This window comes from Glycine max, chromosome 7 (assembly GCF_000004515.6).
Source record: "Glycine max cultivar Williams 82 chromosome 7, Glycine_max_v4.0, whole genome shotgun sequence".
NCBI lineage: Eukaryota > Viridiplantae > Streptophyta > Magnoliopsida > Fabales > Fabaceae > Glycine > Glycine max.
The window spans coordinates 1,738,110-1,752,897 of record NC_038243.2 but is presented as its reverse complement, the minus strand read 5'-3'; the positions used below and the strand labels follow the sequence as shown (position 1 = coordinate 1,752,897).

General features: G+C 34.4%; 2 protein-coding genes and 1 pseudogene across 2 annotated transcripts; 2 read left to right on the top strand and 1 right to left on the bottom strand.

Moving 5' to 3' along the window:
• Window positions 1-832: 832 nt before the first annotated feature.
• LOC100799977 (probable N-acetyltransferase HLS1) lies at window positions 833-4,791 on the top strand. The gene is made up of 3 exons (XM_003530208.5): window positions 833-1,451; window positions 1,682-1,812; window positions 2,581-4,791. Exons 1-3 carry the CDS (start codon window positions 1,227-1,229, stop codon window positions 3,434-3,436), a joined length of 1,212 nt encoding a protein of 403 aa, XP_003530256.1. The 5' UTR covers window positions 833-1,226; the 3' UTR covers window positions 3,437-4,791.
• Window positions 4,792-4,888: 97 nt separating this feature from the next.
• Window positions 4,889-9,089, bottom strand: LOC100797324 (ACT domain-containing protein ACR11). The gene is made up of 10 exons (XM_003530203.5): window positions 8,739-9,089; window positions 8,175-8,232; window positions 7,914-8,039; window positions 7,596-7,690; window positions 6,921-7,005; window positions 6,761-6,820; window positions 5,879-5,934; window positions 5,578-5,683; window positions 5,354-5,422; window positions 4,889-5,179 (listed from the first exon to the last, which is right to left on the bottom strand). Exons 1-10 carry the CDS (start codon window positions 8,894-8,896, stop codon window positions 5,117-5,119), a joined length of 876 nt encoding a protein of 291 aa, XP_003530251.1. The 5' UTR covers window positions 8,897-9,089; the 3' UTR covers window positions 4,889-5,116.
• A 666-nt stretch (window positions 9,090-9,755) lies between these two features.
• On the top strand, window positions 9,756-14,653 carry LOC100810987 (protein LOW PSII ACCUMULATION 3, chloroplastic-like; annotated as a pseudogene).
• The last annotated feature ends 135 nt before the right edge of the window (window positions 14,654-14,788 follow it).

Genomic DNA, 14,788 nt, shown 5'->3' with positions numbered 1-14,788 from the left:
ACCTTCACCCAATATAGAAAGCAAGACACATCAGCTAATAAGATATGGGTTTGAGGTGGATGAAACTTCTAGGGACGCGCGTAGCCATTGAAGGCTTGTTCTTTTACAACACTTGGCACCATTCTTTTAGAACATAAACAAACAAAGGAATGGTACGGTTCCAATTGAAAAAGAGCTTAATATGTGCATATGATGATGGTGATCAACACCCCACTTTTAAGCCGCACAGTAGCATCCCACATGTTCACCAAAAACGTGGCGAAAGGCATACTTTTTATACCACCTCCCCCAATAATTGGTGAAAGGAAAGTAATAAGATAAGGGGTTTATTTCTCTAAGGTTGAGGCTTCTAGTTTTCAAACACCTGGGCGAATCTTGCAAAACATTTGCCATCATGATTCTAAGGAATACTAAATGACCCACCACTTGCTCTTTCAGTAACTATACGAGAGTGAAGCCACGTAAGGTAACTGGTACACAGTTAAATTAGCCTTCTGATCTAAAATCACATAGTTTGATTCTAAAGAACAAAGAAAATCTCTCTCATTTCAAACTCTGAACTTTTTAGATAGGGATAAGTGATAACTACTCTAGTATTAGGAGGAAGGGACAATTATTGCATAGTTAGGCCCCAAATTTGACTGCAGATAAACTTTACCATAAACTGCTACTGCTGTCATTGTTGTTATCATTATTAAGACATCATTATCCCCTTATGGGCATAGCACATTGTGAATACGAAGACTCTGTAGTGTGCCTATCATTGTTGTGCACATTTAATATGAAGGCTAAAGAAATTTGAAATTTGAACCCGTAACATGTCAATCGAAAATAATGTGGTGTGTTATCTATCACAAAAAGTGTACAGGCGCAACAGTGCTTATTTAATTTCCATATGTTCATGATGTATTGGATCACACACTACAAACAAAAGAAGATATGAGCACGATGTAATACTATGGAATAGAAATAACAGAATATGGGTTTAGATCCCCCCCCACCCCTTTTCTTTTCATTTTTGCCAAAAGAACAAGGTCCACTAAACTTTGGGGAGGTGCCACGTATGCATATTCTTGGGACTTCTAAGATGTATATATGCACATACAGATAGGGAGATGAGCATTGAAAGCTGATAGAAGCTAGCTCAACCGAGAAGAAGCAAGGGATAATCATTATTAGTCTTCTTTCTCTTTTGGTTACTATTGATTGCTCCAATCATCGATACTATGTCTCTAAAAATAGCAGCAGAAATTTATCCAAAATCACCATCAGAGACAGTGAAGGAGCCTTTGGTGGTGGTAAAGGAATATGATGAAGATAGACACAAGGTCGCTGTAGAGAGACTTGAGAGGCTTTGTGAAGTTGGGCAGAGTGGAAAGCCTTCTCTTGTCACTGACCTCATGGGAGACCCCATATGCCGTATCCGTCACTTTCAGTTGCATGTCATGCTGGTAAGTAACAACTAGCTAAAAATCTAGTAAAAATTCACATTATTTTTCAGTTTTACAAACTATCTTCAACTTTAATTTGTGTGACACAAAAACATTGTAGTTTAGTTTCACAATTTAAAATTGTAGTTTGCATTCCTTTTAGACTAGGATTCATATATAGATAGATATGTAATATGTGTTGTTGGTATTGAGGAAAGCTAATGAATGTTAGTTATGTTTGGTCCAAACAGGTTGCAGAATATGGAGAAGAAGGAGAAGTTGTTGGGGTGATAAGGGTGTGTGTGAAAACAGTTACCAGAGGGAATTCGGTTTATATAAAACTGGCCTATATCTTGGGGCTCAGAGTCTCCCCTCGACACAGGTTCTATTCCACTCTGCTCATGTTATTGGTTTGCTTCCTTCCATCTGTTTCTGCACTGCACATTTCATTGGTCCTTTGGATGTTAATGTGCATGCGTTTCAGATACATACCAAAAGCACAAGAGTCTTATTCAGTTTTCCTCCATCGTATTCCGCAAAAGCAAAAGTCATTTCAGAAGCTGTTTTTGCTTCTGTTCTGTTTGCCATTGGCAACTCCTCTTTCTTTCCTATTCCATCCCTTTCTCCACAAGTTGTTGTGTGCTTTCTTGGTTCTAATCTCATTTGGACCTCATAAAATAAGGGAAACGGAAAAAATTAGATAAAAAAAAAGAAGCGGTGGAGGATTAGATTCTAAGAAAAAGAGAAGGCAATGTTCCTCGTATCATGGAAAGGTGAAAAAAGTATGGTTAAGCTAGCCTGTCATTGACACATATATGATGTATCCACTAAGCCTACTTTAATAAGAAACTGCAATTGGATTGGATATGATGTCTTATTCTTATTTTCAACCAGCCTCACTGAATTTCGTACGAAGTTCTTCATCTGTAGACACCTAGGTCCACACAAACCTTACTCTTCTATTCAGTTCAAATATTCCTCAGGATCCACCTGTAGTGCCCTTCCCTTCATTTTAATTTCCATTTGATTACTTTTAATTATATATCTATTTCTAGATAAAAAAAAAACCTAGACCGAAAAGCATTAGCTATAAATGTTTTGATACTTGATCAGGCAACAATAAGTAAAAAACTTATCTTGGCATATGCAGGAGATTTGGCATTGGCACAAAACTAGTTGAACATTTAGAAGAGTGGTGCAAGAAAAAAGGGGCTAAGTATGCATATATGGCAACTGATTGTACCAATGAGCCATCCGTGAATTTGTTCACAAAAAAATGTGGGTATTCAAAGTTCAGGACTCTAACCATACTAGTGCAACCTGTGCATGCTCACTACAAGCCAATTAGCTCCAATGTTGCTGTGCTTCACCTTCCACCACGCTTAGCCGGGTCCATATATAACCATATGTTTGCCAATTCAGAATTTTACCCTAAGGACATAGAGTTAATTTTGTCAAACAAGCTGAATTTGGGCACTTTCATGGCCATCCCCAAGAAGTACTTGTCTAGGTGTGATCCGAAAAGGGGCATTCTCCCTCCAAGCTATGCAATATTGAGCGTGTGGAACACCAAAGATGTGTTCAAGTTGCAAGTGAAGGGTGTGTCACCATTGGCACATGCTTGCTGCGTAGGTACAAGGTTGTTGGATGAATGGATGCCATGGCTAAGGCTACCTTCATTTCCTGATGTTTTTAGGCCATTTGGGGTTTATTTTCTCTATGGACTACACATGGAGGGAAAGCGTGGTGCGCAACTAATGAAGTCCCTATGTGGATTCGTGCACAACATGGCTAGAGATGATGGTGGTTGTGGGGCCATTGTGGCTGAGCTGGGCCAAAGGGACCCAGTTAGAGATGCAGTCCCACATTGGAGCAAGTTCTCGTGGGCAGAGGACATGTGGTGCATTAAGAATCTTGAGGACACTAAGAAGGATATCCAAGAATCTGATTGGTTCACTTCTAGATCCTCTTCCCCAGTGATATTTGTTGATCCTCGAGATTTTTGACACTATCTTATAGAGCAAGGAAAGAAAGAGAGGGACATGCTATTGCTAGTTAATATGGCTTTTCTTCTGCCACTGTGAGCTGTAAATTAAGTAACTATTTCATCAAGTGTGGATGATTAATTAAACTATAGTATATCTCTAATCATACTACACCATAATCTGGTTAAAATTTTGAAGAATTTATTGTCATCGAGCAATCTATGAATTAAATAATTATCACAACAATAGATCTACATGAGGAAGGAAATAATATACTTTTACTAACTGGAAACAGCTAAAAACAAAAGTGAGTGACATAAAGTTGAGTTTTTAGTGGTTATAAGCGGTTGGCTTCTAAGTGCGTTACAGGAATAGCCACACACTTAGAATCTAGCCATTTGTACCGAAACACAAGAAAATCTAGCCATCTCATGTTGTCGTCTATCTTTTCTCACCTTAGTTTTTTTTCTTCTTCTTCTTCTTCCTCTTTTTTTTTTTCTTTTTAACTTACTTGAAATTTTGATAAGGCCACTTTTTAAAGCTCAAACAGTCAAATTCAACCTGATCAATAATGTTGGCAATTGAGATTTTTCAGCTGTCATTAAAATACTTAATGTCCATGCATCTCTTTTTGTTTTGATTGTAAGTTTGATTAAAGTTTGCTTGTGCTAACAAAGCAAGTTGCAGCTTGAGGCTAATGTTCCTTTCTTTTTAGCTTAGTCATAATTTGTTGTTTGTTTTGTTCAATGAAAAAATTTAGTTCTCAGACTCTTGATAAATGGTCTAAAAGCCTTAAACTACCCAATGTTTTGTTTTATTCATGGGAAATAGGCCACCAAATTTTATTGCATGCCCATTATAAATATATATTAATAAAATCTAATCATGATTAAGTCAACTTTTATAGGAAATGAATTATTAAATTAGAATATAATAAAATTATGTTAAAATTTGGTATTTACATTTCTTTTAATAAGTATTGTATAAATTATATTTATTTAACTTTTATTAAAAAAAGAGATAAAACAAAATTCAGATATTAAATTTGAGTATGATTAGTTTGTTAGGTGAGTAATACATAAGCACCATTGGTTGAAGAAAATTGAATATTAATTAAAGAAATTAAGGAAACTAGATACCTCTTTTGATCAAAATTGAATATTAAAACAAAAAAAAAATATGGATTCTTTTGGTACATAAAAAATGTGATTTTGATATAAGATCCACTTGTTTAATCTTAAAAAAGGTGACCAAAAAAATATTCTTAAAAAAATGATTTTTTAAGAAGCACATCAAAGCTATTTAAAAAAAAAAACTTAGAGAAACACAAAAAAACAAAAAACAAAAAACTGTTTATTTCATTAAAAAAGAGTTTAAACAAACGGGCGCATAAAAACTAAAGCGATGTGTTGTTATAAAATAAGGAAAATACATGGTCATGTGAGAAAGAAAACACCTATAGATATTATCCTATTTTCAAGAATAAATACTCAAATTTATTATGTAAGAGTGGATTTACAATCCTATCCATCCATGTTGATTTAATTTTATGATTTAATGCTTTGTGCTGTGGCTATCGGTTAGTCATATTTTTCATTTATCCTTCGAATGACAAAACGAATGCAAACATTGTACAATCCCATGGTGGTTATACTCCAAAAGAGAATACAATGTCCTGCACTACTTTCCATGAAGTGCCACTCAAAAACTAGATTCCTCAGTTGTCGGACGCCTCAAGAAATATCTCAAGCTGTTAGCAAGAACCTGCCAGATGATAAACATGAATCTAATTCAGTTCAAAAACTAAAGAATCTTGCTGGCATGTGAAGTACACCACTAGATGATCAAACTTCATTAGTAGTTAGAACCAACTTGCATGGCCTCTTCAATGTATGATGCCATTTTGATTTTTATCATTCTTTACAAGATTAAAGTTACCTGCTGGAGAGGCTTGCTGATTGCTTTACCGTTGTAGCTGACATGAAACTTTGCCTTAGCCAAGAGCCCCTAGGTTCAAGGTTCAAGTCAACGACAAATCTTTTTGATCAGTATGGCATATTCCTTTTGTTTTTTAGGGTCCATTAATTAAATTAAAACATTCATTCTGAAAGACTAGGCCAGAAAAAAAAAATTGCATTTTTTGGATAATGATATATACATACCTCAGTGTCAAATTCTCCTGATTCAACAGCAATGTTAATGTCAGTAATAATCTTTACAAGATCAACCAGTAATCCAGGCCGATCAGCTGTCTCCACATACAGCATGCTAAAAAATGAAAAACAAGTAAGTAACCACATCCATGTATTGCCTAGAAGTACTACTAAATTACTAATGCAAACCTGGCACTTGAGCATGTATCTAAGGCCTCAAATATTATGCAAGTTTAATTTCAAGCAGGCAATTTTTTCTTTCAATTAGAATTTCTATTGGTGTTAAGGAAGAACCAAATGAAAGCATCACCTTCGATCTGGGCCATCATCAGAAATGTTTATGTGGGTTGCTATGTCTACGTCAACCTGACAGATATTAACAAAATATAAAGTTTAAGCAAGATAGTAGAGGACCAATATAGTCTGACAATTAGTAATCAGATGAACACATGATGTATTTTCAATATATTTTATAGAGATGCATCACGAGTTAACATCAAAGATTTCTCATTCATTCTCTACCCTTCTGCCTCGTGTATGGGTAAATAGAAGGCACTATTAAATCAGAATTTTTTTTTTACTATTCCCTGATACCAATTAGTAATCCAAGCCAAACATAAAAGACTTATTCTGTTACAAGATAAACCTCTTACTATTAAACTTCTGACCCTTTTCTTGGCACCCTAATTAAACAAGCCCCTCATGTAAGTGGTGCAGAAATCTCTCTTCTAAACAAAGTATTGCTTTGAACCTCATATGTAAGAAAAGGGGGAAATTCCACTTAATTTTACTATCCCCAAGTTCCAAAGCCATCTCCATTTAAACATTCTCTTTTCTATGGTTGTTGTAGAGGATAGACTGTTGATGAACAATATACACATTAAAATTGCTATAAGGAGAAACCAAGCATGCTTAATCACTGCATGTCAAACAACACAAAGCAGAAGATAGCCAACATTCTGTTGGAGTACAAGTGTGAGATGAAGTCTCACATCAAGTAGAAGTGGATACTCCCCTCAATTCCCCAACACATTCTTGGGTTTTTGTAGCAGTCATTTATATAGAAGAAACTTCCAGGTACCAGCTAGGAATAGGATATCTTTTAACTTGACAAAACTTGTCTACACATTACCAGAAGGAGTGAAAAATTCATATTTTACAATTGAAACAGATAAGTATAGAGATTCATCACCTGCTCTTTTGGAGGCAGAAGTCCAAAAGCTGCTCCCAATGCTAACTGGGAACTTGATTCCTTGACCACCCAGTTTGAAAAATCTAATTAGCTGAGAACTGCCTCTTGGTTTCTAACCAAATTAAGGTCCAGCGAGAAAGAGGATAGTTGGTAAGCTTACCGGGTGGTACTGAATAAGATTATTTATAATTGTTAAACGAATTGCCTCTAACAACTCTGGCTCTTCCACTTTTCTGCCAGTATCACTGCAAGTAAATATCCACCAGCATACCCAATGAATTACTATAGAAGCTAGTTAAGAACCTGATCCAAGATAATTGTTGCCTAAATAGTGATATTGAACCCAAGTTTCCCATCAAGTTTCACTTTAGAGTGAATTTCTAAAATTTATTAGCCAGATCAGTTCTGAAGTCTGTTTCACTGGACATACTTGTATCAACTTGTGACTAGACACCCTAAGCCCAAGTGGAATCTTACTTTAGAAATAGAAACCATTCAAAGGACTTTTGCTACAATAACAGTGCCTATTATATTGATCTTGCAATATATGATTCTAAGAAATAGAATCATCAATGGTAAATAAAATCCATCTAATTCTGACCATTAATATCCTTTTTATCTTTATTTTGCCCATTGTCTCATTTTCATCTACCTATGTACAATAGTTTGCAGGAGCTAACTCAGTTCAGACTAGAAGAAATGACTCCCATCAACCAAACAACAAAACCATTATTAGCTACCATTTAGCATACATCAGTAATAACACAAGACCAATACAGGGAGCAGCACATGCATAACAGTCACATACACAATGCATAATGCATGTAACACTTACGCTTTTGTGATGGAGAACTTGTTGTGCTTGCCAGATGAATCCAGAAAGACATTTGCCTTAACAACATTGAGACCTAAGTTTTTTAATGCATTCATCTGCAACCCAAGTAGAGAGTTGGTTTTGAAGTCTTTTTTTATGAATGCGCACTTTCATATATGTTTCGATGAAATAAAACAATAATTAATAGTAACAGAGTTACACAATGAGACATTGCTTACCCCCAAAAATTCTGTATCGACAATCAGCATATATCAAAAGTAAAAAAGAAAAGCATTAGATAAGTGACACAAGCATAGATTTACTCAGAGAATGGCTTACTGTGTCAAGAAGTGCCCCAAGCCGATCACCAAAAGTTATCTCCACCACGGTAGCATCGGGATCAGAGTCTTGGTCAATTATAACTACGGGAGTTGGAATGGTATCAGTCTCACCTTGATTCCCATCCTGTTCTTAACAGAAAACAAATTGAAAGGAAATCTTTTACCGATCAATTATCACAATTAGCAAGCACTAGAAGAGTGAATGTTTGGCTGTTCACATGCAATTAGTGGCAATATATAGGTTGATTAAGCTAAATACCTTCACATCAGTAACAGGTGCTGCTCGAGGGATAATTGTAGTTCCAGAATATGACAATCTGACAAAGTGTACATACAATTAACACAGAATGTACACATCATCGTGGTGCAGTCCTAGTCACTCCGAGTTTTAAATGTTCACTTGTCTTTCAGAGAAAGAAAGAAAAAGACAAGGGCGCAAAAGTATTTGGAGACACTGTAACAGTGAAAACTTTCAGCATTCATCAACAAGTACTGTCTGATTATTCAGAACATACTCAGCATAGTCCTCCAAATGTTATACATACAATTCAGACAAGACACAAACTAACACCGCCAAAGGTAAACAAATAGAATAAACTACTTTCCATAATTAACATGTCCAAGCAAAGGAACGATACACAGTGCAAGTTCCACTAGATCAATATTTTTTTTTCGTTTTTTTTTTCAATCAGAAGTTCTTGGGAGCACTAATTGAATTAAGAAAATTGTATACTGAAGCATTATAACAGCAACAGAAACATAACAGGAATACTAATAATCATCAATGGAAACCTGAATTCAAATGATTCAGTATCAACCATACCTTGTTGTGTTAAGGATGCAGAATGGCTTAGTAGCAGCAAACCCAGATGACGCCTTCAAGAAAGGGGCAGTGCAAATGGTTTTCTCCAAAGGTCTCAAGCTACTACGAGCAGCACTGAAGTGAAGACCAGCACTCCAAACAGCCATAGCCAGAGTCATTTTTTTTGTCAAAAAAAAAAAATCTGTCTTTAAAGTGATAATCTTGAAATTTTGAAGATAGGGATTTGAGAAAGAGAAGAAGCGAAAATGTTGAAGGGGGATTAGAGAGAAGGACACAAATTACGGGAAATAAGAAAGAGGCATTTAGATTTTAGACAGAAAGACAGAGAGTTAGTTCATTATTTATTGATTGATATCATCGCGCATCTAACGTTAGTCTCTCTAAGACAATCTGAGACGTCCATTCATCATCTGTTTAGGCATCTTTTGTTTTTGTCTGGTGGATATTATGTTTCTCCATTTGGAGTTTGGACAACCAACGTCTCGTGATCAAAACAAAACGGTTCTGCTAACACTTTTTAATTAAGAGGGGTTAAATTAGTTTCTTTTTAATTTATTATTTAAGTTTAATTTGATTTTTTAATTTTTTGAGTTTAATTTAATCTTTTAATTTAAATAAAATACATATTCTATTCTATGACGGTTTAAAACATAACTTTGAATTGTTATTATTATTTTTTATGAGGGAAGTATGAAATTGTATTAATTTAAAAAAAAATTATTGAATAAAAAAATTAAAAAATTAAATTGAATAAAAAATAAATTAGAGAATTAAAAAAATAAATTTAACCTAGGTTAAATTTATTTATTTATTATTATTCTTACATATTTACCTATGTAACCAATCATGATTTTTATTAAAAATCTTTTTATTGTTAGATTACTTTATTTAAAATAAATGAGCTTGTTTTTTTTTGTTAAATTATATTTGCATTAGAGAAACTTTCATTGTTACATTTATAGCCTTTTTCCCTTGCCAACTACTAACTTCTGTGGCTCATCCACCATAGCAATAGCATACACATACTACAGCACCCACATTTAATGATTGGGCAAATACTATTTGTAATTCCTTTTTATTTTAATAATTTTTTTTTCAAGTAGTAATTTTAGGAATGTATTTTTGAAAATTAATAAATGTTTAAATTTTTTTATAAAATACATTTCAGAAACAAAATTCTGTAACTATTAAATTTTTTAATTCATTCTAAAAATTAGTTTCTGAAGGTTATGTAAAACTAGTTGAAGACATAGAAGAGAAGAAGATGGTGATGGGCATTTCATCTCCATCTTACAAGCTGAAATTCCTTCGTCCTCGCCAACTTGAACCTCTTTCTTTGACTCCGCCATCATCTTCATTCAGAGCGTTGGAGTTGAAAGAGAAGGTTCAGCCTCTGATCCCATGGCCGGTGTCTCCCTTTACAAACCTAAATCCTACGAATTCCCTCTCTTATGCTCTTCAAGACGGCAAAATTCGCCTCGAAATCGATTTCCCGTATATAATATAATATAATTACATTCACTTTCACTTTCTGCATTTTAGTCTTTTGACATTCTTTCCTGATTTGTCCTTGTGCTTTTGTTAGCAGGCCTTTGCCCAGTAACATTTCTTCTTATAAGGTACTATTCTCTTCAGTGCAGTTCAAAAAAAAAAAAAAAACTATTCTCTTCAGTGCATCATTGTATCATAGCAACCTTGGCTGAACTACACCACACTTTCATAAGCTTAACCAAACAAACACCTTCAATTTTGAGCTTAAAAGTGCTAATATGATAAGACCAAATGAGTTCAATCAAAGCTCTTCCCAACATCCCTAAGTTCCCCAAGTTAGGTTACGAATTATCGAGAATCTTGTCGCATGCAGTGTTAGTATTGAAGATAATGCCTTTCCTTGTTATGGAGCATAACAAATTTTTACACTGTCTTTTTTATACCTCACTTCATCTTCATGTAAATATAATCCAATGGCTCAAATTATTTTGAGATTATATTTTAGTAGCTTTTTCTCACCTTTTGGGATAAGGATGTTGTTGTTGACTATTATTAGCTTTTTACTGTATGAAAATAAATAAATAATGGTAGGGATTCTTCTTGCATTCTCTCTCTAACTGCAGGGAATCCAATTCCCTGTACTATATGCCAGGCTAACACTGATTTCATGCTTCAAGAAACTGTTATAATTCATAGTCACTTGACCTTTGTGCGACATTCTTATCTGAATACATTGCACATAATTTTCTCAAATTCCTAAATATTTCAAGGGATCTTCAGATGAGTTCATTGATGCCAACGTTCAACTTGCCTTGGCTGTTGTACAAAAGCTAAAGAAAGAAACCAGAACGCAGAGCCTTCAAAAGGAAATACACACTTATTTTCATGTATATATTTTGCTATCTTAACTGTTTTCAAAAATGTTACTACATTTGTGCTCCTTTGTAGGTATTACCTGATAAACCAGAAGGCAGAGCCTCTTAGTTGTTCAAAGCAGCTCTACATTCTGTAATGAAATTATGAATTTATTTCCCTTCTGTCTAATTAATCAATTCACATTTAACTTGTAACATTTTTCTAAAATCATTCCAGCAAAAGATCACACCATTGGAAATTTCTGAAGTATTTAAGCTATTAACTTTCATTTGATTGACATTGATTCTGAATGAAGATATTATATTTTGCTTCCAGATTGATGGCATTACCATAGGTTCCTTAGATGATGTCTCCCTGCTGGACCTGTGACTTCATTTTTCAGATCTGTCAGGAACACCCTTGATTTTGACTTCGAAGATGACAATGAAGGTTAGTTCTTGAGGAAAAATGGCATTACGATAACTTTCTAAGTAATAATGTTTATCTAGTTACCATGTTAGAAACTTATGGATAACAATTTATCAAATTATTCTTGAGCCATATATTGGTGATGCAATATTGCTTTGTAAATTATGATCATGATAAAATAGTAATGTTTTGTCCATTTCCTTTCTTAAAAATGCAGGTCGTTGGCAATCTACTGAGCCTCCATCACTCTACATATTCATTAACTGCAGTACACGTGAACTTGCGTATATAGAGAAGTATGTGGTATGGTGTTTCTGCCATTAGAAGGTTTCCCAAACCTCTTACATATTCATTAACTGCAGTACACGTGAACTTGTGTATATAGAGAAGTATGTGGTATGGTGTTTCTGCCATTAGAAGGTTTCCCAAATCTCTTTTTTATTTTTATTTTTTTAATGTGCTAATTAAATTTCACTCTTATCTTATTTGCTTGGTCTTGGATTGTTTAGTCAGAAATATTTAGTTTTTGTTCATCGTTGATAAATAATATGCAACAATATATGTTTATTTGAGTTTTTTCATTTGATTTTGGGTCGGTCAGTAAGCAATGTTCTGCAACATACAGAGTTTAGCTTCTATGTCCATCCCTTCCAGTAGCAGTATCTTAGATGGTAAAACTTACTCTAGGTTCTGGTTTTTGATGACCTTTGTTGGCAAACTATGGGAGCGATTCTTAATTCTTAATATATATATATGCAATTGGAAAGAATATATTCTGTACTCTTGCTTCACCTAGCTGCTTTAGTTTGATGTATATCTTCTATTTTTAGTACTTGGATTTTGCAGGAGAAGTTTGCTACGTCAACACCAACACTATTATTTAATCTTGAACTAGATACACTATGGTCTATGTTGTACTCCTTTTTTTTTTTTTCCTGATTGAGTTTTCATGCATGCCTAATTGCTTAACTATTTCATATACTCATGCTTGACAGAATAATTATTGAATTTACAGTGCAGATTTAGGCCTTCCGGGCTTCCCAGCCAAAGATTTGCAGTACCGCTTTCTTTCTCAATTCACTCCATCCGAATCAGAGAGTATTCAAAGGTACCACTTCTTTATTGAATGTGCTCCAGATATTGATCATTTTATACAATAATAGAAATTGATTGTTTCCTTTTTCTGTCTTAAAGACAGTTGCAATAGCACCTTATATTGTCAATTACAATGGAGCTGTATTCTGCCAGTACCCAGGTGCAACTATATATTTATATGGGTATCTGTATATCATGCACAAATACCCACACACACCCCACTCATGCATGAACAAAAAGCAAGATAATATATGACTAAAAACATGTTCAGATCTTTCTTTTGTTTTTTTTTAAATCTATTTACACGTACTATGCAAAATAAATATTGGGGTTAATGTAAACTAGAATAAAAAAGTAATGAACTACTGAGAAATTTTTGGGGAAAAGTATGATAAACTAATACTTTTATACCATTTATTTGATATTAGCATCAGACCTGAAAAGGAAGACCTTTTTTCCAGTTTACGTAACAACATTAATTTTTTTTTCTTGTTATCAAAGAAGAATGTGATTACTTGCTTCTCTTTGTTGCTAGGGACAACTTTTACTCAAACCACATTTAGTCAGGGAAATAGGAGCATGGCCATATTCACATTAACACTTAATTATTGGGGCTAACTGTGTTTGCTTCGAGAGAATCACTTAGAACACTTGTTTAATATGTAACTTTGTTGTCCATGCTATCAATTTCACCATCCCACATGTCCCCCGTCCTTCAAAAGAGTGCATGTAGTAGCTGGCACAAACTGTATTTAGCCAGGAGTTAATACCAGATATATTTTAATTTATATTTGATTCTTATTGTATGACTAGCATACTTTGATTTACCGATGATATGGACAATGCACTAAATTTTTTCTTCATAAACTGTTGAGGTCCTTGGCAGGTGATGCTTAAACAAGCAGATGGTTCTTATGCTTGCATAGCAGAAAGTGCAAACTGCTTCAGCCTTGGCGAGGTAATTTCATAATCTTAACATTATTCACTAATTAATTGTAAATAGTTAACCTCATTTGCTTATTAATTGTAAATAGCTTCATACTAATCCATTGACTGATATAGGCCAAAGAGGAATTGTTGAGGGTCTTGGGACTTCAAGAAGAAGAGGGAAGTTCTCTAGAATTTCTTCGAAGAGGCTACAAGGTGTTCTCTTGTTAGTTAATCAGTTTTTGTGAACTATATGCATGCTTGTGTCTTGTTTGTTAGTGTTTGTTTTGTCCTTGGTAAAATTTGCATATTCCCGTGATCCTACACTATCCTTTATAATCTTTCTATCCTACATAAGAACCAAAATACAGTTCAATTCTTTACAGTCTGTTCACGAAGTTCAGGCTGCACAAGTTTCCATGTGCCTTCAGATTTTGTTCTATTTGTTTATATGAAAATATCAATGGTTGTACTATAACGTAGGTCTGCATTCAAAATAAGATCGAAGGGCAGACACACTGGTTTTGGTGCAACTTCTTGTGGGTTTTATGTAACGTTGTTATTAATTATATTATTCTTACATTCATAAGTAATCACCTTTTTTACATATTTATACAAATGATTGAGCTGATTCTCATCATGTTTTGTTTGAGCATTGACTCAATTTCCTGCTACAGTGGGTTTAATATGATATCTTAAATCTTGGCCTGTCTCTAGTTCAGTTATAAATCTTTTGCCTGCATTGTGTGATATTACAGGCAAGCACGTGGTGGGAAGAAGATTTTGATTCAGAAGTATCTTATGGATGGCGGAGTTGAGTTGTGCACTGTTAGACGAGACTGTTTTACTGCATCCGCATGTAGTGGTCATTGAATGCCCTCACATATATTCAAGAAAGACATTTCCTGCAGAACTGCCCTATTTTTATATTTTATTTTTTAATATTCCTTAAGGTAATATTTTTCCATTCTCCCCCCTTCCGTTTGAAACGGATGTCACACATGGCAAAGAAATGTAAGGACTCTGCAAACTCAATTGTAATTTGTAACATGTCAATTGTGGGCATCCACCTGTCCATGTCAATAGTTGGAGAGGGCCATGCAACCCTATTTTGTAAATCTTGTTGCATTCCTCGACTAAGCATCCGTATTGCGCTTAATTGATTTGCATGTTGCATCACAAATAACGAAGTAATTTACCTTGCTTGGTGTAGGAGACATGAAGAATGCACATGAAACATATATTGACATATT

Bases quoted from the DNA above. Each gene is read 5' to 3' on its own strand.
- LOC100799977 (XM_003530208.5), top strand. From the start codon at position 1,227: ATGTCTCTAAAAATAGCAGCAGAAATTTATCCAAAATCACCATCAGAG. The intron at 1,452-1,681 runs GTAAGTAACAAC...TGGTCCAAACAG, and splicing joins TTCAGTTGCATGTCATGCTG to GTTGCAGAATATGGAGAAGA. The intron at 1,813-2,580 runs GTTCTATTCCAC...TGGCATATGCAG, and splicing joins AGAGTCTCCCCTCGACACAG to GAGATTTGGCATTGGCACAA.
- LOC100797324 (XM_003530203.5), bottom strand. From the start codon at position 8,896: ATGACTCTGGCTATGGCTGTTTGGAGTGCTGGTCTTCACTTCAGTGCT. The intron at 8,233-8,738 runs GTATGGTTGATA...ACACTTTGTCAG, and splicing joins TGCATCCTTAACACAACAAG to ATTGTCATATTCTGGAACTA. The intron at 5,423-5,577 runs GTATGTATATAT...CCTTGAACCTAG, and splicing joins CAGGAGAATTTGACACTGAG to GGGCTCTTGGCTAAGGCAAA.